Here is a 27,234-nt window from a genome sequence, read left to right on the forward strand (position 1 = left end):
CTCAAAGTACAGACTGTGTCTAACAGTTACGCAAGTGCACATGACTGACTTTGGCAACAGTCTCCCGTTCCAATTCGGAGGCACACTGTCATAAATAAACAAAAGGAGTCCTTGCTACTTTCTAGATTAATACTTGTTCTTTTAGGAGTTGTCTCGAATAGACAGCGGCCCGATTAACCGATGACCCCATTAACCAATTCAGATAGCTGTTTCTGCATAGATTCAGCAGAATGTAGGAATAATTACATTTTAAGACAGTATTAAGATTTTGTGTTCATGAATGAAACCAATTATGATGGAATCAGTGAACAATTTCACTCCCAAGCTTAAAATAGAGTGCAAGCCATTTATGCAACAATTGAAAATGGAGGATCCTTCATTGAGCAGCAATGACCTGTTCTGACTATTATAACAGTCTTTTTTGGACAACGTTAAGCTGATTAAAGTCTGCCTATTAAATGAAAAACAAGTTCAGATTCAATCAATTTTCTGGAATTATACATTATTCACTGCCAAAACAATTAATACAAGATAAATTATGTCATAATAGTGTTTACTTCTGAATGAATGTGAGCATCTTTTTCTACATTCACTGTCAATTTAAGTCTTTGAATGAAAAATAAGTCATTAAACATACTGAAAATTAGATTGGAGCAGAATTAGGCTATTTGGCCCATCAAGTCTGCTCTGCTATTTGATCATAGCTGATCCATTTCCTTCTCAACCCCATTCCTCTGCCTTCTCTCCACATAGCTAGTGTATACTAAGGAAGCTTAGTATCTTCTAAACCTTTTTCTCATGGGTGTCTTTAAAAATAACTACATCATTCAGAATTGATATTTTGACCTTATCAGGAAACATTTTGGGTATTTATACATCATTATCAACTTCTTGCTGAAGAGTTGACAAAGAACTTCCAGAGGTTCAGATTTTTCTCTTAGTATTTTTTCAGTACTACTGTGTTATAGAGATGAAGTAGAAAATAGGAACATTTTCAATAGTTTTGAAATTAACTGCAATCCACACACTTGCATCTCTCCTTTTTCTCCTGCTTTTGCTGGCTTAGCTGCTTCAGAAGCTGCGAGCTTCACGCTGTCCTTGCTGCAGTGCAGTAAAGCTTCTACCACATACAAAGGATCGAGCTCCCCAGTATTAGGCTGAGAAAATAAAGTTAAAAATACATAAATCATTATATGTTTGTATATATTTTCTATTACAGTCATCCAAAATAAATTAAACATCTGAGAAGACAATCTTGTTTTTATAAAAGAAACAAAAATTCTAGAACCAACATATTTGCTTGTGAAATTATATGACTATTATCAAATAAATCACAAATTTTTTAAACTTAAATGAAAATAATTAAATTTGGAGAACTTCTACTGGAGACCTTAAGGAACCTGTTCTGTGCGTAACATTGTTTATACAACTAAAAATTTGAATTAAAATATTTAACTATTGCAACCCAATAAATTTCAATTTTTGCAGCTCAAGATGAGTGGTTTGGCAAAATACAGCCTATCTTTCACTTGGAAAGATTAGAAATCTATGATGGCCTTCAATATTTTTGCCAAGTAGCTTGTTGATATAGACAGATATTGCATATGAACAAACAAACTAGGGGTAGGAATTTGTCATTTCATTCCTCAATCTCACCCATGAAGACCTTTCAAGATCTTGTCTGTTCAATCAAGTTTCCCTCTACTGATTTTAGATAGGAACCATCAAAAAAATCACTCCCCACTTCCAGTTTTAGTCAGTAAATCTTGACTGAACTGCTTCCATGTTCATTAACATACCTCAGCCCTGCAAATATTTCCTACAGCCGTAATCTCTTCAATGATGAAAGGGGCGACAGCTACAACTAAGTGCAATAAGGTTTGTTGCTGGGCAAAAGTGAAATTTGCTGTTACCTCATTTGTTTGCCTTTACTTTTAATTTCTTTACCTTTATATTTGTTTGCTATATCTTTCTGTATTATTTTGCTGTACTTAACATGTGCAATAAAACGAGTCACTGGGCAAAAGTGATTTTATTTTTACCTGAGTAAACGTGAAACTTACAATTTTCCTTTTTTGGCCTTAACATTTTCATGTCTATGCCAAACATATGCTACTACCGTAGATTCCGGACTACAGAGCGCACCTGATTAAAAGCCGCACGCTCTAATTTTAGAAAGAAAATCAATTTTGTACTTGTACAAGCCGCACCGGATTTCAAGCCGCAGGTGTCCCACGTTGTAATACGAGATATTTACACAGAAAGATATTACATGTGAGGATTTTTTAACTTTTAATTAAATCCGTATGGTAACATAAACAAATATATATTGCAAATGCTTTTTTTCGAACAGTGCCTGTAACACAGCTACTTTTAAATATACATACGTATTGGTAACACACAAATTACGTTGCGTATACTTTTTTACTGAACAGTGCACGAAAAACATTCCAATATCTCCTAACGACTGGTAAAAAAAATATATATACTGCAGCCTACCAGGAAAAGTTATTGATCGCCTTCTTCATCTTCCTCCTGCGCACTAAAACCATCAAAGTCCTCTTCTTCAGTGTCCGAATTGAACAACCTCAGGATCTCGTCACTCACTTCAGTCTCTTCGTTGTCACTCTCACTTGAGCGCACGCGGTCCTCTTCATCACGCAGCAGTCCAGCCTTTCGAAACCCGCTGGTGATGGTGGAAGTTGTGACACCGCTCCACGCATTTAGGATCCACTGGCAGACTTCAGTTAAAGATGCTCTCCGCATGCATCCTGTTTTGGTAAAGGATTTCTCGCCGCTCGTCATCCAAGCCTCCCACTCAACGCGCAGCGCCACTTTAAATGCCCAGTTCACGCTGATGTCCAGTGGCTGCAAATACTTCGTGGTGCCCCCAGGAATCACAGCTGGAATTGAGTTTGTACTCTTGATGGCAGCTTTCACTGAACTTTCATTGTCAGCCGCTTAAAAAAATCACCATCAGTGGAAGCTTTAGTCCGGATGCTGTGCAGCTCAGAACACAAGTAAAATGCGTTCCCTCATGGCCACTTGTTTTCAGTGTGATGGACGAGTCACCTTTTTTATTAACAGTCCGAGTCAGAGGCAGGTCAAACGTCAAAGGTACTTCATCCATATTTATGATATCATCTGGCCCGATGGAATTCTCCGCTATCTTTGTTTGAGTGAATGTGCGGAAGTTAGCAAGTTTTTCCTCGTGGTCGGGAGGAGGCTGCTGACACAGAGTCGTGCGTACCCTGACGGACAGGCTTTTTCGTCTCATAAATCTAAAACACCACGATGGCCCACCTCTAAAATCTTCGATTTTCATTTTGGTGGCGATTGCTTTAGCCTTCAGTCTGATCTGCACAGTGGAAACACCGCGGCCGCCTGCTCTCTGTGTGTTAACCCAGTCTTCAAGAAAGTTTTCAAGTTCGGGCCATCTGCTATGATTACCTCTGAAAGCTTTTGTCGTCTTTTTGCATTGACTCAGTTCTTCACGCTGGCGTCTCCACTGTCTCAACATCGATTTATTTATGCCAAGATTATGTGCAGCAGCTCGATTTCCTTCTTCAACCGCCAGATTGATCGCCTTTAACTTAAAAGCTGCATCATATGCTTTTCTTCGAGTGTTTTCCATGTTGATGAGGGTGAGTACAAATGACTGATTTACAATAATTTAATTGTGAAAGTGCGCTTGATTTATCGTACAATTTCATTGGACCTCTGTGAACTACTCATCAATTTTATTGGTCTATTGTTACGAGGCAAAATGTTTTTGGCGGCATGAAAAAAAAACATGCATTAGCCGCACCGTAGTATAGGCCGCAGTGTTCAAAGCGTAGGAAAAAAGTAGTGGCTTATAGTCTGGAATTTATGGTACTTAAAAATTACATTTTGGAAGTAGTGACAATTGCATCTATTGAATGTTTGCACAAGCAATACATTAATAATGCACCTTGTTAAATGTATAAAACATGTCTGCATCAGTGTTACCTGGTGTTACCTGGTATTTCCACACAATGGTACATTAGGCCGTTACGTATCTATTGTCAGAGAAGTACTTGCATAAATAGGTAAACTACCCTCATACAAGCAAGGAGAGAAAACAGGGCAAAGTGAGTATACTTATTTATTCAGTAAGTTATGGGTAAAAGTGTTTGGTGAGTACATTTCTAATTCTTCTGGCTTCAGTTTTGTTGCCATCTGTTGTGAAATTGCTACGTTGTGTGGGGGGGGGGGGGGGTTGAGATTCTCTGTCATACTGCAAAGCTGCAGTAACATTCTGCTCAGGGACAGTCTCCTGAAGCCATCCGCCATTGTTGTTGTATTGTTGGAGGTTGCATTTAAGAAAACTAAGCAACGCCGCGCTGCCGCTACCATCTGTTACGGCACAACATGACAGCGTTTTTAAAAAGCTCCGGTTACCCCATACACATTACACCACTCAATCGGCGTTTTCAGATTTACGCACTCTGGAGAGCGTCTTAGAGAAGCTCCATTTTCGGGGGAGGAAAACACCGTTTCAGTGTGGACGGAGGGTCAAAATGAAGAGAAAAAGCTTCGGTTACAGATTTATCCGGTAATGTGGACGTAGCCTTACAGCGAAAGAGTGGAGTTATACTGTGATGCTAATGGTGTTAATGATGAAAAGAAACCCAGTGTCTTACTCAGTGCTATTGGAGCAAAAAGATATCGGCTGCTACAGATCTTGTTAACCCCTGAAAAGCCAGCTGACAAAACATTCAAGCAAATAGCAGACACTCTCCAACAGCATTTAAACCCCAAACCACTGGTCATTGCTGAAAGATTTAAATTTCACAAACAGAATCAGAGCAAAAATGAAAGCATTTCTGAATATTGTGCTGAATTGCGTAAATTATCAGAACATTGTCAATGTGGAGCCGGTCTATCGGACGCATTGAGGGACATGTTAGTGTGTGGAATGCACTGTGAAATCACACAGAAGAAGTTTCAGTGTGAAAAACTTACATTAGAGAAGGTGGTGAACATTGAAATATCACTGGAAACAGCAGCACGGGGTGCTTCAGAGATACAACAAAAATCTCTGGAATATGCTACAAATAAAATGTCACTGAACAGAAATGAAGAAATGAGCCATCGATGCACATTCCAAATGGCCAGAGGTCATCAAAATGAAGACAACCACATCGGAAAAGACCATTACAGTTCTGAGGGCCATGTTCGCCAGGAATGGCGAACCAGAACAAATCTGCACAGACAATGGACGACACTTCGTCTCTGAAGAATTCCAAAGTTTTTTGAAGAACAATGGGATCAAGCACTTTACATCTGCCCCTTACCATCATCCATCCACAAATGGTTTGGCAGAAAGATTTGTGCAGATATTCAAGAAAGCCATCAAGGCAATGGACAGCGAAAATCGATCATGAAACACAAGATAGACAACTTCCTCCTTGCCTATCGTAATGCAATACATGCAACCACTAACCAGACTCCAGCAATGATGTTTCTGAACAGGAACCTGAGGTCCTGCATGGATCTTCTCAAACCGGATATACAGCGTGATGTGGAGAACAGACAGTTCAAACACTTGAATGCTAAATCAACACGGAGCTTCAGTGTGGGACAGTCAGTTCTTGCACATGATTACCGGACTGAAAAGAGGCAGCCGGGTACAATTTCCCACATAGAAGGGCCACTGATGTATACAGTGGAGATGGGAGAGAACATTTGGAGACATCATGTGGACCAAATCCTGGATGCTCAGGTGAAAAACACAACAACACCTTGCCCGGAGTTCCCTGACATAGAAGCAAACACTCCTGATGTGACCACATCAGCCTCATCTACAGATAAGCCAGTCATCAGTGCTGAGGACCCCCCTGATGTACCTGTGGAGACTCATTCCCTAAAGCAAACGTTTCAAGATAGACACCAGGAAATCTGCAGATGCTGGAAATTCAAACAACACACACAAAATGCTGGTGGAACACAGCAGGCCAGGCAGCATCTATAGGGAGAAGCACTGTCGATGTTTCGGGCCGAGACCCTTCGTCAGGACTAACTGAAGAGAGAGATACAAAGAGATTTGAAAGTAGTGGGGGGAGGGGGAAATGCAAAATGATAGGAGAAGACTGGAGGGGGTGGGATGAAGTTAAGAGCTGGAAAGGTGATTGGCACATGAGCAAATCTGCAGATGCTGGAAGACAGACGTCACCCAGAGAGGCAGAGAATACCTCCCCAGAGATTTGAGTTCTAAATGGGTCTTAGGACAAAAGAAAAAAAAAGCTTGTTATAATTTGATATTAAGTTACTTTGTTATAATTTGTAAACAAATGGTAGGCGTTTGTATGCTAAGGGCAAACATATTTGTTTAGCATAGTGCCCCAGCAAAAAAAAAAGTTGATACACTATTAAAATAAAAGGGTTGGAGTGTACCGTACAGCCTACATTATAATAAGGGACATAATAATGTTTTAGTAACATGTGACTGCATGCGCTATTAGGCATGTATTGATCTGTATGTGTGTGTCAAGTTCGGACTCTACCAGTAAAGAACCATGAAACTTAGTTCCCATCTCCAGCATTTTTATTAGTAACTTGGTTGTGTAAACAGACCACATACACAACAGTTGGGAAAAGGGGAAGTGAGAAGGAAGGGAGCAGAAAGCACTACAGACATCTTATAGTGATCAATAAACCAATTCTTTGGAATCAAATCACATTGCCTGCTGTTGCAGGGATGGATGAATCTTCACTCATGCCACACCCATCCCTGGCACTCTTCGTCTGCCACCTCTCCCACACCCCTCCCGCAGTACTCCACCCTCAACATCCTTTGCTCCTGCCAGATTTACAAACTCGTTCTCCACTCCATGTTAACAAATACAGTAAGTGTACTGTGCAAAAGTCTTAGGCAACCTAACTATATACATGTGGCTAATATTTTTGAACAATACTGTAAGTATAAGCTTGATCTTTTGTACTCAATTCCCCCTACAAATAAATTTATGACATTTGGCCAGCTCTCCTCCTTACTCAAATCTGCATGTAATCCATTGACAAACCATGTACCAGACACAGTCAATTGGTGGCTCAGTTTTCCTGAATCATGAGGTCTTACCTCTGTTCACAATAACATTTTTTGTATAATTAATGAAAGGTATTTAAAGATTACCAATATCCTTTAATAAATTTAGGTATTGATTCTGCCCATGTCTCGGATTAAGTCTCTCTTCATGATTCACAAACAAGTTGTGAAATATTGTGGATATATTTGGAGTGAACAGCAAGTCAGAAGAGCTGAAAGCTGCCTTGATTTTAACAAAAGCCTTCTTTTACAGGAAAACCAAGTGGAGAAAGAGAATTGCCTGCAGCCAGACCATCATAGTGTAAGAACCAGATGGTGATTTTAAAAAAAAGCACTAAATGGAGTGACCAACTAACCCTGTCACAGAATTAGGAAATAAATGACATTTAGATTAGTTATATCCTAAGATAAGAGTTCAGTGTTTTCAAAGTTCAAAATCTTTCACAAAGACATTTGACTTCATACTCATGGACTTAAAAATATATAAATCATACTTTTTCTGAAATTCTTAGAAAGATTTATGAATATTTCAAAATAAATAGCCTACTTTAAAATCCTACATTATCACTCGAAGAGTGACAGCAGACTACTTGAGCCTCCCGTGCTCCAAGGCAAAATGTGCTGAAGTTATGATATTGTAAGAGTTCAACAATTAGCCCAAACCTCTGCTCCCTTACTGAATTCTATAATCATTGGAGCCGAGTCTGTTAAAACTTAACTCTCTCAATGGATGCTTATGGTAAAAAAAAAATCATGAAATAAAAGATGGTTATTAAGAGGGAAGCAAAAAAGCTTCGTAAAATATATGGATTTTCGGAAGTCCTTAAAAGGAAAGTCAGAATCAAATTCAGGTTTTAATATCACTGGTGCATGTTGTGAAATTTGTTCTTTTGCAGCAACAGTACATTGCAATACAAAGTAATAAAATCTATAAATGGCAATAAATCAAAGATGGTGGCGCGACGCAGCAGCGCGCAGCGGCCACTTCGGAATGAATACCTGTAATCTGTCAAGTAGAATGCAGTGTACAATCCTAATTTGATGGAGACGGACGGGTGAAGCATGGAGGAACATCTGGTGAAACTTTTGAAATGCCTGTTTCGCTGCCGCTGCTAGTGCAATCGGAAAATCTCTGGGAGGAAGGCCCCGAATCCTCGGCTTTGCCTGTGCTGGCGGCCGGTGCCGGGGTCAAAGCGCTCGGCAGAGATGGTGCTCAGTGCTCGCTGTCAGAGGCTTGAAGTTTTCAGACAGACTCAGTTGGCTGTGGTTGGGTGCTTCCAGAGGCCTGTATTGGCAAGACTGTGGCGCTGGAGGTTGATGGCAGGAGTTTTTCTCCCTTCTACCATCTGCGTGAAATGATGGGCTATCAGGACTTTGAGACTGTTTTTTACTGTGCCATGGTCTGCTCTTTATCAGATTGCTTTGCACTGTTGGTACTATTTGTTAAATTATGTGATTTTTGTCAGTCTTTTATCAATTATGGTATTGTCTGCACTGTTGCAACTAAACATTAACTATAACTATGTGGTTTTGTGTAGGTTTTTGGTTTGTTGGTTGGTTGTGCTGGTCTCTTGATTTGGTGTGTCTGGGTAGTCTTGTTTTGTCTGATAGATTTGGAGCTCCTTTCTGGGGAATGTGCTAAGATGATAGCACGATATTGATACGCAGCAGCCTCTCCAGACTCTGGAATGGGGATTACCAAACGTTATCTGATTTTTCTTATGTGGTCTGTTTTGTCCTGTGCTTTTTTGTGATATCATTCCAGAGAATGTTGTCTCATTTTTTAACTGCATTGCATTTGTGGTTTCTAAATGACAATAAACTGAATCTGAAATTATCTATATATATACATATACACACACACACATATATACAAATTAATTAAATAGTGCAAAAAGAAAGAGAAAAATGCTGAAGTGCTCATGGATTCATTGTCCATTCCGAAATCTGATGGTGGAGGGAAAGAAGCTGTTCCTGAACCATTGAGCGTGTCTCTTCAGGGTCCTTTAGCTCCTTTCTGGCTGGTAGCAATGATGATCCTGAATGATGGATGCCACCATTTTGAGGCATTGCCTTTTGAATGGGTCCTGGATGCAGGGGAGGCCGTGACGGAGCTCACCCTTTCCAATTCTGATCTCTCGATGAGGACTGGTGAGTGTTCCCTCAACTTACCTTTCTTGAAGTCCACAATCAATTTCTAGGTCTTACTGACATTGAGTGCAAGGCTGTTGCTGCAACATCACTCAACCAGCTGATCTATCTCGCTCCTGTATGTCTCCTTGTCGCCATCTGAAATACCGTCAACAAGAGCTCTGTCATCATCAAATTTACATATGGTGTTTGAGCCGTGCCTAGCCACACAGTCACGGGCGTTGAGAAAATAGAGCAGTGAGCTAAGCACACATCCTGGAGGTGGCCCAGTGTTGACTATCGACAAACAGGACACGTTATTTCCAACCCACACAGATTGTGGCCTCCTGGTGAGGAAGTCAAGGATTTATTTGCAGAGGGAGTTACAGAGGTCCAAGTCTTGGAACTGAATGCAGGATTGTGTTGAATGCTCAACTTTAGTCAATAAACACTAGCGACGTAGGTATTTCTATTGTTCAGGTGGTCTAAGACCAAGTGGAGAGCCAGTGAGATTGCATCCACTGTAGACTTTTTGTGGCATTAGGCAAATTGCAAATGGTCCAGGTCCTTGCTTAAGCAGGAGTTGATTCTAGTCATGACCAATCTCTCAAATCATTTTATCACAGTAGATGTGAGTGCAACTGGGTGATAGTCATTGTGGTAGCTTACCCTGTGCATTGGCACAATTGTCGTCCTTTTGAAGCAGGTTAGAATCTCCGACTGCAGCAGTGAGAGGCTGAAGATATCTTTGAATATCTTTGTGCCAGTTAGTAGGCACAGGTTTTCAAAGCTCCACCAGGTAAACCATCAGGGCCTAACACTGCGAGAGTTCATCTTCTTGGAGGACACTCTGACATCGACCACTAAGAGATCACAGAGACACCGGAAGCTGCAGTGATTCACATAGCTGTAGTTTTATTCTCCCTTTCAAAGTTTGCATTAAAAAGTGTTCAGCTCATCTGGGAGTGAGGCATCACTGCCATTCATGATGTACGTGGCCTGCAAACCCCGCCAGAGTTTTTGTGCATCCGAATCTGCTCTTAACTCAATTGGAATTATTTTACCGCACTTAAGATAGCCTTTCGTAGGTCATATCTGGACTTCTTGTATATTGCTGGATCATTGGCATTGAATGCAGCCCTCAGCAAACTGCAAATCTCCTGGTTTATCCATGACTTTTGATTTGGGTATGTTGAAGGCACACACTCATAGACACATACAGGTTTTGATGAAGTCTGTGACAACGGTGGCATTTTCATTCAGACTTGACGATGAGCCACTAAATATTGTACAGACTGGCAAACTCAAAGCAGCCCTGTACGTGCTTCTTTGCCTCCCATAACCATATTTTCATGGTCCTCATCAGTGGTGTTACCTCAATGCTGGAAGCAGAACAGCCAGGTGATCGGACTTTCCACAGTGTGGGAGTGGGATGGCAGGGTAAGCAATCTTGATGGTGAATGGTGTTGGCTCCTCTGGTTCCACAGGAGATATGTTGGTGGTATTTGTTCAGAGACTTCTGGTTGAAGTCTCCCGTACTGATAGGGAAGGTATCAGGGTGCACAGTTTCATGCCTGCTGTTACATACCTCAGCTCCTCCAGAGCCTGCTTGACGTTACCCTGAGTGGAATGTATACCGCAATCAGAAAAACTCCCTCAGTAGATGAAATGAAAAACTTTTGACCACTAGATGTCCCAGCTCAAATGAGCAGGACTGAGAGAACTGTTACATTTGTGAACCATGATGAATCAATCATAAAGCATACTCCACCTCCTCTGTCTTTAGAAGACTGAGCTGTCCTATCGTTGCGGGAAATGAAGAAGCCATCAGCACTGCGTCAGGAGTGACAGCTGTGAGCTATATTTCTATGAAGCAAAATACACAGCATTCCCTGCTGTCTCTCTGGTACAGCAATCTTAAAGTCAAAGTCATAGAACAGTACAGCAAAGAAACTGGCCCTTCGGCCCATTGAGTCTGTAATGATACATGTAAACTGCCTACTCCCATTGACCTTGCACTGGGACCACAGCCCTCCACACACCTACCATCCACGTACCTATACAAACTTCTTTTAAACATTGAAATTCGGCCTTACATGCACCAGTTGTGCTGGCAGCTTGTTCCACACTCTCAAGACCCTTTGAGTGAAGAAGTTTTCCCTCATGTTCCCCTTAAACATTTTACCTTTCACCCTTAACTCATGACCTCTAGTCGTAGTTCAACCCAACCTCAGTGGACACAACCTGCTCACATTTACCCTATTTATACCACTCATAATTTTGTTTACCTCTATCAAATCTCCCCTCAATCTTCTATGTTCCAAGGAATAAGGTCCTTACCTATTTAATTTTTCCTCATAATTCAGGTCTTCTAGTCCCAGCAACATTCTTGGAAATTTTCTCTCTGTACTCTTTCAACCTTACTTACATCTTTCCCATAGGTAGGTGACCAAAACTGCACACACTACTCCAAATTAGGCTTCACCAATGTCATATACAACTTCAACATAATATCCCATCTCCTGTACTCAATACTTTGATTTACAAAGGCCAATGAGTCAAAAACTTTCTATACAATTTTATCTACTGTGATGGCACTTCCAATGAATTATAGACGTGTAGTTCCCGATCCCTTTTTTCAACCGTACTCCTCAGTGCCCTACCATTCACTGTACAAGACCTGGTTGGCCCTACCAAACTGCAACACCCCACACTTCTGCATTAAATTCCATCTCATTTTTTAGCCCATTTTTCTAGCTGATCCAAATCCTGCTCCAAGCTCTGATAGTTTTCCTCTCTGTCCACTACACCCTGAAACTTGGTGTCATTCGCAAATTTGCTGATCCAATTAACACATTATCATCCAGATCATTGATACAGATGACACCCTAGCCACAGGCCTCCAGACAGACAAGAAGCCATCTACTACCATTCTCTGACTTCTCCCACAAAGCCAATTTCTAAACCAATTTACTACCTCAACTTGAATGACAGACGATGCAATAACCACCGCTCTCCATACCGTCCTTACACATCTGGAGAAGAAAGATGCTTATGTGAGAATGCTGTTCTTGAACTGCAGTTCAGTATTCAACACCATTAATTCCATCCAGACTTGATGAGAAGCTCAGAGACTTTGGCCTTGACCCTGCCTTATGCAGCTGGATCCTGGACTTCCAGTCAGATCGCTGGTAGGTGGTAAGAGTCGGCTCCCTCACCTCCACCCCTCTGACTCGCAACACAGGAACCCCTCAGGGCTATGCACTGAGTCCTCTCCTTTACTCTCTGTATACCCAGGACTGTGTCACCACCCACAGCTTCAATCTGCTAATTAAATTTGCCGATGACACTACATTGATTGGCCTAATCTCAAACAACAGTGAGGTGGCCTACAGGGAAGAAGCCATCTCTCTGACACAGTGATGTCAAGAAAACAACCTCTCCCTCAACATCGCAAAACCAAAGGAACTGGTTTTGGATTACAGGAGGAATGGAGATGGGTTAACCACTATTGACATCAATGGATCTGGAGTTGAGAGAGTAAACAGCTTTAAGTTCCTCGGCATCCACATCACCGAGGACCTCACGTGGTCTGTACACACCAGGTGTGTGGTGATAAAGGCACAACAGCGTCTCTTTCACCTCAGACGGTTGAGGAAGTTTGGTGTGAGCCCCCAAATCCCAAGATCTTTCTACAGAGGTACAACTATGAGAGCATCCTGACTGGCTGCATCACTGCCTAGTATGGGAACTGTACCTCCCTCAATCGCAGTATTCTGCAGAGAGTGGTATGGACAGCTCAGCGCATCTGTAGTTGTGAACTTCCCATGACTCAGACACTTACAAAGGCAGGTGTGTAATCATTGGGGACCCAAGTCACTCCAACCACAATCTATTCCAGTTGCTACCATCCAGGAAACCGTACCACAGCATAAAAGCCAGAACCAACAGGCTCTGGGACAGCTTCCTTCACCAGGTCATTAGACTGATTAATTCACGCTGATTTGAGTGTACTCTATGTTACATTGACTATTCTATTTATTGCACATTGAGACGGAGATGTAACGTAAAGATTTTTACTCCTCATATATGTGATGGATGTAAGAAATAAAGTCCATAAAGTCAATTAATTCATTCAAGTGGCTGAAGCTTCTTGACCAACTTCCCATGCAGGACATTGTCAAATGCCTTGCCAAAGTCCATGTAGACAACATTCACTGCCTTGCCGTCAATCTTGTTGAGAGCTTCAATTTTATTTTCCAGAGACTGTACATTTGCAAGGGGGATAGTCAGGAGTAGAAGTCTGAAATTTCTGTGTTTTTTGAACTTGTAAACCAGTGCGGCATCCCCTCTTCCATTTTTTTTACATAAAAGGTACAGACATGACGTGGTGGACACAATTCCAAAGCAGGGACTCAGGTAGTTATAGTTACTGCCACTAAAAGTGAAAGGTAAAATGCACAAGGAAACACATTCAGAAGAATGGAGATACTGAAACAAAACTGGAAGCGAGTGAAGCCTGTGTGCAGGACGAAGTAGATGACGAAGACTAGGAGCAGTGAGAACATGATCGAGTACGTTTAAGAGAGGTTGATAAGATTCTTGATTAGTCAGGATATGAAGGGTTACAAGGCAAAAGGCAAGAGGAAAAATTAATCAGCCATGATGAAATGGTGAAGCAGTGTCGATGGGCCAAAGTCTGCTCCTATAGCTTATGATCTCATGACTGCATTCAATCACAAGATCATAAATTTGGTGCAGGAAGGAAACAAAAGACCATTAAGGACAGAAGTGATTTGTATGTAGAATACTAAATGAGTTGGCATATCTGGATGGACAGCCTGCCAGGAAATCACTGAATAAGTATGGGCCTCACTGTTAGTCATAAAGTCACAGAATAATACCACTCAGAAACAGGCCTTTCAGCCCAAATGGTCCATTCCAACACAGCATCCTCCTGCAAGTTCCAGTCGCTTGACTTCAGTCCATAAGCCTCAAAGTTCCTCCTCTCTATGTGCCTATCCAAATGCTTCTTAAATGTTGCCATTGTATCTGCCTCGACCACTGCCTCTGGCAACTCATGTCAGGTACTCAGTAACTGTGTAAAGAGGTTACCTCTCATGTCTCTTTTAAATCTCTACTTTCTTATCTCCTACCTGTTCACTCTAGTTTAAGACTCCCCAGCCTCAGGGAAAAGACTACGACAACCCTCCTCATACATACACCTCAGGATTTATAATAAACTTCTGTGATGTCACCCCTCATTCTCCCACACCCTAAGGAATAAAGATCCAACATGCCCAATCCCTCCCTATAGCTCAGGATCTTTAGTCCAGGCAGCGTTATTATAAATCTCTTCTGAACCCTCTCTAGCTTGACAATGTCTTTCCTACAACAGGGTGACCAAAACTGTACACTTACTGTGGCCTCACCAATGGCTCAGAACTGCAACATAAAGCACTCCTAAATTCGATGTCATGTCTGATGAAGGCCAGCATGCTAAATACTTCATCACTGTTAGAAAATGCTGAATTAAACAATAAAGTACAATTTTCTCAGTATGTCCATTGTACTAGTTGTGCTGATATGCAACATCCAAGTACAAAGAAGGTTTGTTTTCTTTCCTCATTTCATGCACAATAGCAGACAATCAATCAATGTAGGAGAAAGAAAGCCCACACCAAAAGATGTAAAAACTGATCTGGCAAAATCTTTCAGCTGGATGTGGCCAAATTTAAACAAACATGAGGGATCCCTTCTGGGTGGCTTTACATGTATTAAATTGAACCCAATTAAAAAGCAACTATTGAACAGATGCTCACAAATCAAAGTACATATACCATAAAAGTTTGATAAGTTCAGTACATGCCAGACTTCAGTGACACCGGATAGGCAGCTTTCCAGACCCTAAACTCATTTTTTAAAAAAGTTATTACATAGTATTATAATAACTTTTCCTGTGAACCCAGGAAACAGGGCACCAGTGAGTGAAAAGGTGACAATCTACAAACATATGATCTCAACTCTGTGGTACTTGGCTTTAAGTGCCAAAAAATAATCACTGATAATCACATACATTTGTCTATAATGAATTAACACGTTTTTCAGATTTGTATCTACACAAACTCAGATAATCAGGGTTTTTAATGACCACACATCTGTTTCATAAAATATGATCTTATACACTAACACCAATGCAAATTTTTTACCTTAACGTTAGACTTTTTATTGAAATTTATGACAACTCCCCAACCAAAGTCATCATCTTCATTTTTCACCTGGAAGACAAAAAAAACATTCATTTACTCAAAACCATGATTCCGAATATCTTAAGATACTTATAAAATCAAAAGCAAAGGAATTTACAAACCAAACTGAAAAACACATAATTACTACTAATTCCTCATCTGTAGAAATATTTTTATTTGAGAAATATCATGAGCAAATGCACTGTTACAAAGTTCTTATTTTAAAAAAGCTACTCTTTTACATTAAACATCATGGAATATCTTTCTTTCTGCATGATATTTTAATTTTTGTATTTCAGTTCAATTTAATTAAGTATGGCTTGCAAAAGAGAAAGACATTGTAGCAATATTTAAATCTAGATGAGTTTAACATGGTAAACATTTATGATGATCAGGTCAAGCCATCCAATTATAGCCTGTACACAATATTAATAGTTTAATGACTCCATTCTGACACAAAATTACTGCAAAGTGGAATGTCTATAGGATGCACTGTCATAATTCACTGAGGCATCTATGACATTTCCGAAAACCAGAAACTTAAAAGCGAGAACCACATCACCAGAAGGACAATGAGTGATAAGAAGCTCTTGCACCTCCATGATCCTTCAAGATATACAAAAACCTGACATAGAAAAATTGTTGTGCCTTCTTTTAACAAACTGAACCCTGAATCAAACTACCTAGCACCTACTTAATGGGAGTAATTTAATCAGAAACTGCTAGTTCAGGAGTTACCAAATCAGTGAACGGTTAGAGCATGAAGTATTATTCAGCTTTATCATTGTATTAAGAGCAATCTGCTAAGTCTCACTCCCCTACTGTCTTCCTAATAGCTCTATAAATTCTTTCCTTTAAGATAAAGGTTCAGTTCACTTCTGAATGCTTCAGTTGAATCTGCCTTGACTCCTATCCCTGGCAACGCATTCCAGACCTCAACATCTTCCTGTATAATGATTTTCCTCATGTCATTTGTGGTTCTTTTGCCAATTGCCTTCATTTTATGTTTCTTTAATCATGATCCTTCTGACAATGTAAACAGTTTCTTCTTTCTCTTCTACTCATCTTTCACCTTGATGATTTTAAATAAAAATTCTGGATCTCATATCAACTATTACTTGTCAATTTCTTCAATGTTTTTACACAGCTTAAGTCCATTAGTAAATCTCAAACACAATGTTTTTTTGAAACATTTGTACCTTTTCTGAAGTATAGGAAACTCAACACAATACTCAAGTTATTGCTAAACCACTATTTTATAAGAGTGCACCACATCAGTCACCTTCTGCTTGTACATGGAACCTCTATTTAAAAAGCCCAGAATCCCACAAGCTGTTGTTGGATTCTATGTCTTACTCAAATCTGGCTCTTGTTCAATGATGTAGATTGTATCAGTGCAATGAAATTACATGAAATTAGTAATGAGGTCTTAATACCTTAACAAGCCTGCCTGGCTGGAGAAAAGGTAAGCAGTACTTTGGTTTGTGTAGATACTCTTCAATTTCTTTACCCAGTTTAGCCAGCTGCTGTCGTATTTTGTAGTAAGCGACAACATTTTCTTCGTTGGGAATTTCAATTTCATTATACTGCCCTTCCAGTACCTTGACCTCTGTAAAAGTATATCATATACAAATACATTGATACATTAAGCATTAATCATGAAACAATTAAATGAATACATTTATTCTGCCAAAAAATGGCTGGTATCATGTGGCATCAAAATTCCACTTAACCATCTGATTCTTGGAAGTTGGGAGAGTGAGGGTGAGTCTATTTTTAAAGATTTGGGAAACAGAGATAAAACAGCAGCTATAGTAAATCAATAGTATAGAAAATAGTTAACACAAAATTAAATATCCTTTTCTGTTCTGCAGGGTGCAGTTTCAAAAATATTTTTACAGTTTCACTCTTACTGCTGAGTGGTGAATTAGTCCACAACACCCCTAACTTCTGCTTGATGGAGCAAGATAAGCCCAATATCCAAAGAATTGAAATAGTACAATCGTTAACATTCTTGCCCATGGAAACTCCAAAACATGGGTGAAGAGAGAGAGTGCAATTATGGGACCATGGGTCTGTAAGTCAGAGGGCTAGAGGCAGTCTGTCCTGAGGTTGGAAGCCATCTGTGTGCGTCAGTTCGGGGTGTAGAAAAGGGGTTTGTTCCGCTGAACATTGTGGGCATGCTCAGATCGCATCAATTGTTCATGCAAATGATGTATTTCGATGTACATGTGATTAATAAACAAATCTAATTTAATTTAAGTTGGGGAGAAGCAATGGCCTTCTCAATGCAACCATTAATGTTATAGTAAACAAAGTATAGCAGTAGAGTCTTCTAGGGTTGCACTGCATTATTTCACAAGAACATCATCCTACTTCAAACTGGCTAATATTTGTTATTAAAACTGGTAACACTTCAAACTGCTTAATGTCCATAACTTAAACTTATTCTGTAATGCACCACTATTAAAATATGGTCTTCTAGAAGAGTTTAAAATGTGTTAGAAAATTTTCCAAGACTTTAGTTCTTTTTCTTTTATTCAATCTATCACAATTGAAAACAGACGGAATTCATCTGTAATTCACAATTTTACACCATCAGCAAGAATGACTATTTAATCCCCCATTGTCAGAAATGCACTCTTGAAAATCAAATAATGCTTGCCTAAATTCCTATTATTCTGCCACACCAAAGACACATCAAATTAAAAATGTTGCGTGAAAGTGAACATTTTCATTTCCCAGACCACTGCTAATGTTCTGAGTTACATTAGCAAATTATATACCAGCAAAAGTGATTCTTCAAATACATACCAAGGCCAAATTTACAGCTGACTCCACAAATATAATTACTTTGAATCAAAACATCCAAGTATTAGAAATGGCAAAATAAACTCAGCCATTACATCAAATAATTCAAACCACAGGGATCTGTGAGCATTGAATATTCATCTTCATGTACTTCCCCAAACACTTATCCCAAAGAGGCTACTTCAAAGAAATTATGTAGAAAGCTGTGTCAGCAAATACCCAAAAATTTTAGCAGCATTTATTGAATACTCCTACTCAACATCTTTATCATACATATCAAGTCCTAATACCCTTGGGAAAAGTGCACACCAGCAGAAATATCACAACCACCTGCAGACACAAAAGTTACGATGACCTGTAAAACACTGTTATGCTACCTGGTACCACACTATCCAATGCTGGTTTGCAACAGTACACCTGATACTTTATTCTGAGCACATCTTAGTATGTACCGTAACTTACTTTAAAACACATTGCTTTGTTAGGAACATGTTTCATCCAGTTGTGAATCACCCAATGTCATGATGTGGAGAGGCTATTTGTGAGGGCTAGTCTTGGGTGGAATGACTGAATAGTGTGGCAACTCAGTGAGTGCTGAGAAATGCAAATCAGGGCTACACTCTAACCAGCAGAGTGAACACACGCCATCATTGGGGACTGGCAGCACCTAATCTATATACTTCTGCATCCTTAACTCTCTCCCAACACTTCTCAAAGTACCATTTCTCCTTTCTTTGTTTGCCTGCATAGCACCCTGCTTTCCCCATCCCATCCGACCCAATCCCAGAAATTTATCTGTGCTAACAAGCTCAAATATAGTCGCTGGTCCATTCACCTGCACAATATTACATTTCACAGACAGCTTCACCACACTGAGCTGTAGATTTAAGACAAGTTCCAAACACAGCAATGTGTAGCAACAGTGAAGCAGGGGTTTAATGCCAGTCCCCCAATCACTTAGTTCCCAGCATATCAGCGTGCAGCAGTAAGGAGGGTAAGAGTTCATTTCAGGTTCCCAGCACAATACCATGGTCAGTAACACAACATCTTTTCCAGTCAGCATAGGTCATATCCATTGTAAGCTTAATAATTTCAAGATGGGCCATAGATAAAATCCAAATCAGAAACTACCACTAAGTGTGCATTCTATTTATAGAAATATTTACACACCTAACTCGAAATCGTTGTGTGTAGTACTTTTGCTCAAGTTAAAAGGTTACTTGGCTTACATCAAGATCACTACCTACAAGGAGCAACCACTAGAAACTTTTTAAGCACTTGTTCAACCAGTTCCACTATATCCATTAAGGAACTCATTAGCAGTTCACCTATGGCTGAACCCTAATTACATTTGCAAGTCTCATTGATGGCTGGTTGGATTGCTTTCCACCTGAAATATATAGAACCAGCCGGCCCCAGAACATGAGAGCTCACCTAGTATAAACTCAATCCATCACTGATGTGTCAATTATGTTGAGTGGAGATAGTTGAGAGCTTCAGATTCCCAGAAGTAAATATCACTTATTTGTTCTAGCCCAGCAGCCTCATGAGTGCTATGACCAAGAAAATAATGCCTTTCCTTCTTCATAAGTCTAAGGAAATTTGTCATGTTTCCAATGACCCTTACCAATTTCTGCAAATACACCACAGAAAGCATTTTATTCTGATGAATCTCAGCTTGGCATGGTAAGTGCTCTTCCCAAGGTCACAAAAAATTTCAGAGAATTGTGAATGCAAACAAGTCCAGCAAGCAAACCAACCTCCTCTTCACTAACATCTACACTTCCTGCTGCACCACAAAAGCAGACAATATTATCAAGGACCGTTCAGACCCCAGCTTATCCCTTTTCTGCCCCATCCCACTGCGCAGAAGATACAAAAGCTTGAGAACACACACACCAGAGTCAATAACAGCTTCTATTCTGCTGTTATTAGATTCTTGAACAGATCTTACATATACGAAAAGATAACTTTTGATCTTGCAAACTACTTCCTCATGGCCCTTGAACAATTTCTATCTATACTGTTCCTTTTTGTAACTGTAAGACTACTTTCTGTACTCTGCTTTTCATTTTTATTATTTCAATTGCTTATTAATGGAATGATTTGTCTGCATGGCAAGCAAACAAAAGCCTATCAATGTATCTCAGTTCACATGACTTAACTAAACCAATTCCATTACCTTAAAAGTCAATCTAACAAACCTTGAACAGACACAAAGATTCCAGTGTGTGCCGAGCTTTGATCTGTGATAGGAAAGTGCATGGATATGTCTCAAGTGACAACAAGCTTCTCCTTTTGGACATGCCTAGAGTGGCACAGAATTCTCCTGACTAAAACTTTTGCTCACAAACCACAGTATGTGATATCAAAAATGTATCTAGCTATTACGTGAAGTCCATGAATATGGATGTAGCATTTTTACTTTCCAAACACCTTTGCATTATGATCTTGATGTAAGCTAAACCTTGCCAATCAACTTATTCTCAAAACTTTCTTCCTATAGTGTTCAACTGCTTGAATAATGTGTAGTATATACAGAATGTAAATGTCTTCAGAAGAAACAGTACAAGAATCTGGCTGGGATTTTTGCTGGTAGCATAAAATGTCTAAACACTTTGTTAACATTTATGGTTAAATCAACAATTACATTACTGCATTTGCACCCAAAGGATTCCATAAACTAGATAACAAAATTATTAATAATTCATTCTCTTGACATGAAGATAGAGGCTGAAGCCAAGCAACAAACTTACATCAGCAGATAGCTGTGCAACATTGGCTGACATTCTGTCTTCAGAAATGCCTAGTAAGCCACTCAACTTTATCAAACTGTTTAAAATAACAAAGATAGACTGCTGTGATTCAAGAGATGACTCATAGAACATAGAACAGTACAGCACAGTACATGCCCTTCAGCCCACAATGTTGTGCCAACCCTCAAACCCTGCCTCCCATATAACCCCCCACCTTAAATTCCTCCATGTACCTGTCTAGTAGTCTCTTAAACTTCACTAGTGTATCTGCCTCCACCACTGACTCAGGCAGTGCATTCCACGCACCAACCACTCTCTGAGTGAAAAACCTTCCTCTAATATCCCCCTTGAACTTCCCTCCCCTTACCTTAAAGCCATGTCCTCTTGTACTGAGCAGTGGTGCCCTGGGGAACAGGCGCTGGCTGTCCACTCTGTCTATCCCTCTTAATATCTTGTACACCTCTATCATGTCTCCTCTCATCAACCTCCTCTCCAAAGAGTAAAGCCCTAGCTCCCTTAATCTCTGATCATTATTCATACTCTCTAACCAGGCAGCATCCTGGTAAATCTCCTCTGTACCCTTTCCAATGCTTCCACATCCTTCCTATACTGAGGCGACCAGAACTGGACACAGTACTCCAAGTGTGGCTTAACCAGAGTTTTATAGAGCTGCATCATTACATCGCGTCTCTTAAACTCTATCCCTCGACTTATGAAAGCTAACACCCCATAAGCTTTCTTAACTACCCTATCTACCTCTGAGGCAACTTTCAGGAATCTGTGGACAAGTACCCCCAGATCCCTCTGCTCCTCCACACTACCAAGTATCCTGCCTTTTACTTTATACTATGCCTTGGAGTTTGTCCTTCCAAAGTGTACCACCTCACACTTCTCCGGGTTGAACTCCATCTGCCACTTCTCAGCCCACTTCTGCATCCTATCAATGTCTCTCTGCAATCTTTGACAATCCTCTACACTATCTACACCACCACCAACCTTTGTGTCGTCTGCAAACTTGCCAACCCACCCTTCTAACCCCACATCCAGGTCATTAATAAAAATCACGAAAAGTAAAGGTCCCAGAACAGATCCTTGTGGGACACCACTAGTAACAACCCTCCAATCTGAATGTACTCCCTCCATCACAACCCTCTGCCTTCTGCAGGCAAGCCAATTCTGAATCCACTTGGCCAAACTTCCCTGGATCCCATGCCTTCTGACTTTCTGAATAAGCCTACCGTGTGCAACCTTGTCAAATGTCTTACCAAAATCCATGTAGATCACATCCACTGCACTACCCTCATGTATATGCCTGGTCACCTCCTCAAAGAACTCTATCAGGCTTGTCAGACACGATCTGCCCTTCACAAAACCATGCTGACTGTCCCTGATCAGACCATGATTCTCTAAATGCCCATAGATCCTATCTCGAAGAATCTTTTCCAACAGCTTTCCCATCACAGACATAAGGCTCACTGGTCTATAACTACCTGGACTATCCCTACTACCTTTTTCGAACAAGGGGACAACATTCACCTCCCTCCAATCCTCCGGTATTATTCCCGTGGACAACGAGGACATAAAGATCCTAGCCAGAGGTTCAGCAATCTCTTCCCTTGCCTCGTGGAGCAGCCTGGGGAATATTCCATTAGGCCCCGGGGACTTATCCGTCCTAATGTATTTTAACAACTCCAACAACTCTTTTCCCTTAATATCAACATGCTCCAGAACATCAGCCTCACTCATATTGTCCTCACCGTCATCAAGTTCCCTCTCAGTGGTGAATACTGAAGAGAAGTATTCATTGAGGACCTCACTCACTTCCACAGTCTCCAGGCACATCTTCCCACGTTTATCTCTAATCGGTCCTACCTTCACTCCTGTCATCCTTTTGTTCTTCACATAATTGAAGAATGCCTTGGGGTTTTCCTTTACCCTACTCGCCAAAGCCTTCTCATGCCCCCTTCCTGCTCTTCTCAGCCCCTTCTTAAGCTCCTTTCTTGCTACCCTATATTCCTCAATAGACCATCTGATCCTTGCTTCCTAAACCTCATGTATGCTGTCATCTTACAACTGACTAGATTTTCCACTTCACTTGTCACCTATGGTTCCTTCACCCTACCATTCTTTATCTTCCTCACCGGGACAAATTTATCCCTAACATCCTGCAAGAAATCCTTAAACATCGACCACATGTCCATAGTACATTTCCCTGCAAAAACATAGTACATTTCCCTGCAAAAACATAGTACATTTCCCTGCAAAAACATAGTACATTTCCCTGCAAAAACATCATCCCAATTCACACCAGCAAGTTCAAGCCTTATAGCCTCATAATTTGCCCTTGCCCAATTAAAAATTTTCCCATCCTCTCTGATTCTATCCTTTTCCATGATAATGCTAAAGGTCAGGGAGCAGTGATCACTGTCCCCCAGATGCTCACCCACTGACAGATCAGTGACCTGACCCAGTTCGTTACCTAATGCTAGATCTAGTATGGCATTCCCCCTAGTCGGCCTGCCAACATACTGTGACAGGAATCCATCCTGGACACACTATACAAACTCTGCCCCATCTAAACCCTTGGAACTAATCAAGTGCCAATCAATATTAGGGAAGTTGAAGTCACCCATGATAACAACCCTGTTATTTTTACACCTTTCCAAAATCTGCCTCCCAATCTGGTCCTCGGTATCTCTGCTGTTACCAGGGGGCCTATAGAATACCCCCAGTAGAGTAACTGCTCCCTTCCTGTTCCTGACTTCCACCCATACTGACTCAAAAGAGGATCCTGCTACATTACCCACCCTTTCTGCAGCTGTAATAGTATCCCTGACTAGTAATGCCACCCCTCCTTCCCTTTCCCCCCTCTCTATCCCTTTTAAAGCACTGAAATCCAGGAATATTGAGAATCCATTCCTGCCCTGGTGCCAGCCAAGTCTCCGTAATGGCTACTACATCATAATTCCATGTATGTATCCAAGCTCTCAGTTCATCACCTTCGTTCCTGATGCTTCTTGCATTGAAGTACACACACTTTAGCCCTTCTACCTTACTACCTTTATACTCTTTATTCTGCTGCTATTTCCTCAAAGCCTCTCTATACGTTAGATCTGGCTTTACTCCACGCAATTCTTTCACTGCTCTATCGCTCCGGGTCCCATCCCCCTTGCAAATTAGTTTAAACCCTCCTGAACCATGCTAGCAAAACTACCAGCAAGGATATTGCTCCCCCTTGAGTTCAGGTGCAACCCATCCAATCTATACAGGTCCCACCTTCCCCAGAAGAGATCCCAATGGTCCAAAAATCTAAAACCCTGCCCCCTGCCACGCATTCAACTGCCATCTCCTCCAATTCTTACCATCACTATCACGTAGCACTGGCAGCAATCTTGAGAACGCCACCCTTGAGGTCCTGTTCTTCTGCCTTCTACCTAGTTCCTGAAACTCACACTTCAGGACCTCATCCCTCTTCCTGCCTACATGTTTGTCCCAACATGTATCACGACTTCTGGTTGCTTTCCCTCTTGTACCAGGATGTCATGCACCTGGTCAGAGACATCCTGGACCCTGGCACCCAGGAGGCAGCAAACCATGCGGGTTTCCTTCTCACGTTCACAAATTCTCCTGTCTGCTCCCCTGACTAAAGAGTCTCCAATGACGACAGTTCTCCTCTTCTCCGTCCCACCCTTCTGCACCACAGGGTCAGACTCAGTGCCAGACTCCTTGTATCTCTTCAGGTCCAACAAGTAAGGCAGTAACTAAAGCCTTGGTAGGAAGACTGAGTTAAAAAAATAAACACAATGTAATAGAATTAAATTATTTTGAGAATTTTAAATGGGAAGAGGTAATGCTCTGCCTAAAAGCAAGCTGCAGGAATAAAGAATACACTTCACTACCCCTCAAATAGATCAGGAAAATGCCATTTTTCTCATATTGACAACTTGCTATAATAACTGGAAAGCAACTCAATATTGAAATCAATTTTCAGTATTTTTATTTTCTGCTTATGCTATGAGCATAATTAGAATTGTTATGCCTGCAGCCCCCTCCTTTGCGAGAATCGCAAGATCGCTGTTGGGTTGGGTCAGGGGACCCAGGAAATGAGAGACAGACATGCGGAATGTCTCGTTTCCCTGGCGATATAAAGCTACGGGATATGGCTATTGTCTCCGGAAGGCGAAGTTGTGGATTGGAGACTGTACTACGTGGAAGCCCTCAGGCAAAGTGGGCTGGTTGAGGGAGAGACTGCATCACCCCCAACCTGATTGACATCTACGACCCTGTGAGTCAGGATAAAAGAGGGTCTGTGGGAACAGCCCCTCAGACACACCAGAAGAAACGCTAGCTTCCCATGACAGCGGGAAGCCATTTGAAGGAGGCTACGTGCGTTCAGTTCCATTGCCTGGGACTGGTGGCTGGTACCACGGAAAACGGCTTTTAGCTAACAACGGGGAAACCAACTCCCCCGACTCAAAGGACTGGCAACATAAAAGACCTGGGCAAGTTTAAACCGCCTCTCTCTTAAACCCAAAATGCTGCAGCTTGAACAAACTAACAGTGACTTTTATATTTCCATTGGACAATACATTATCCCCTAGACAACGATAGAGCTCTTTCTTTTTGGTTATGATTATACCCGCGCTTTTAGATTTAGTATTGACGACATATATTTTCTGTATGTTTGCAATAATCTTATTTTTGTGCCCCTTTATCAATAAATACTTTTAAAAATAGTACCATCAGACTTCAATGGACCTCTCTATCTTTGCTGGTAAGTGACCCAGTTACGGGGTTCGTAACAGAATGCACTGGCTTTCTGTTTTCTATTATTTCATAATTTATCTCCAATGATTACATTATGCTCTCCGGGTAGTAATATATTATGAGCTATTGTTTATGGTCCCCAGGGCTCCAATTCAGATATTAGCTTGACTTGATTTGTCCAGAGACAGAACGATGATGCATGAAATAAATTATTCACTTAAATAATGCTTCACTAGCTTTTTACAAATATGCACATTATGAGACTATTAAGTTTCAGTAAGTTTCTTACTCACCCTGAACCTTAACAAGATCTTATGCATCTCTTTTAGCAGCAATTTGTATTATGATTACCATAAGAACAAAATATTATATCTACCCTTTGGCTCAACTGGTCTATAACAACCAAGATGCCACATCCACGTTAGTACCATTTGAAGTGTTTGGCCCATAACCTTTTAAACAAATGCAATCCAGATACCTGTCCAACAGTCTTACTGCACTTGCCTCAACCTCTTCCTCAAGTAGTTCATTCCACATTCCATAAAGACCATAATATATAGGGGCAGAATTAGGCCATTTGGCCCATCGAGTCTGCTCTACCATTTCATTATGGTTGATCCATTTCCCTCTCGGCCCCAATGCCCTGCCTTCTTCCTGTATTCCTTCATGCCCTCACTAATCAAGAATCTATCAACCTCTGCCTTAAATATACCCAAATGACTTGGCTTCCACAGCTGCCTGGGATAACAAATTCCACAGATTCATCATTCTCTGGCTAAAGAAATTCCTCTTCATTTCCATTCCAAATGGACGTCCCTCTATTCTAAGGCTGTATCTTCTGGTCTTAGACTTGCCCACCATAGGAAACATCTTCTCCACATCCATTCTATCCATGCCTTTCAACATTCAATACATTTCAATGAGTTTCTCCCCTCAGTCTTCTGAATTCCAGTGAGTACAGGCCCCAATCCATCAAATGCTCTTCATACGATAAACCTTCCCATCCAGGAATCATTTTCATAAATTTCCTTTGAACCCCCTCCAATGTCATTATATCCATTCTTAGATAAGGGGCTTAAAACAGCTCACAATACTCACAATACAAAAGTGATGCCTCACTGGTGCCTTATAAAGCCTCAACATTACATCCTTGCTTTTATATTCTAGTCCTATTGAAATGAATGCTAACATTGCATTTGCCTTCCTCACCACTGACTCAACCTGTAAATTAACCTTTTGGGAATCCTGCATGAGTACTCCCAAGTCCCTTTGCACCTCATTTTTTAAAAATTTCTCTCCATTTAGAGAATAGTCTATGCTTTTATTTCTTCTACCGAAGTGCACGAGCACTATATTGCACCTGCCACTTCTCCGTTAATTCTCCTAATCTAAGTCTTTCTATAGCCTTTCTGTTTCCTCAACAATCCCTCCCCCTCCACCTATTTTCATATCA

General features: G+C 40.8%; 1 protein-coding gene across 1 annotated transcript in view; it reads right to left on the reverse strand.

Annotated features, from left to right (window-relative positions):
* The window catches only part of mtrex (Mtr4 exosome RNA helicase), a 119,361-nt gene that overhangs the window by 28,721 nt on the left and 63,406 nt on the right, over positions 1 to 27,234 (reverse strand). The window contains exons 17-19 of the mRNA XM_059989405.1: positions 16,884 to 17,056; positions 15,409 to 15,477; positions 1,029 to 1,157 (exon numbers count right to left, since the gene is read on the reverse strand). Coding sequence (XP_059845388.1) covers positions 1,029 to 1,157; positions 15,409 to 15,477; positions 16,884 to 17,056 — 371 coding nt within the window. The remainder of the gene's footprint in view (positions 1 to 1,028; positions 1,158 to 15,408; positions 15,478 to 16,883; positions 17,057 to 27,234) is intronic.

This window comes from Hypanus sabinus, chromosome 14 (genome assembly GCF_030144855.1).
Source record: "Hypanus sabinus isolate sHypSab1 chromosome 14, sHypSab1.hap1, whole genome shotgun sequence".
In the NCBI taxonomy this organism is placed as follows: Eukaryota; Metazoa; Chordata; class Chondrichthyes; order Myliobatiformes; family Dasyatidae; genus Hypanus; species Hypanus sabinus.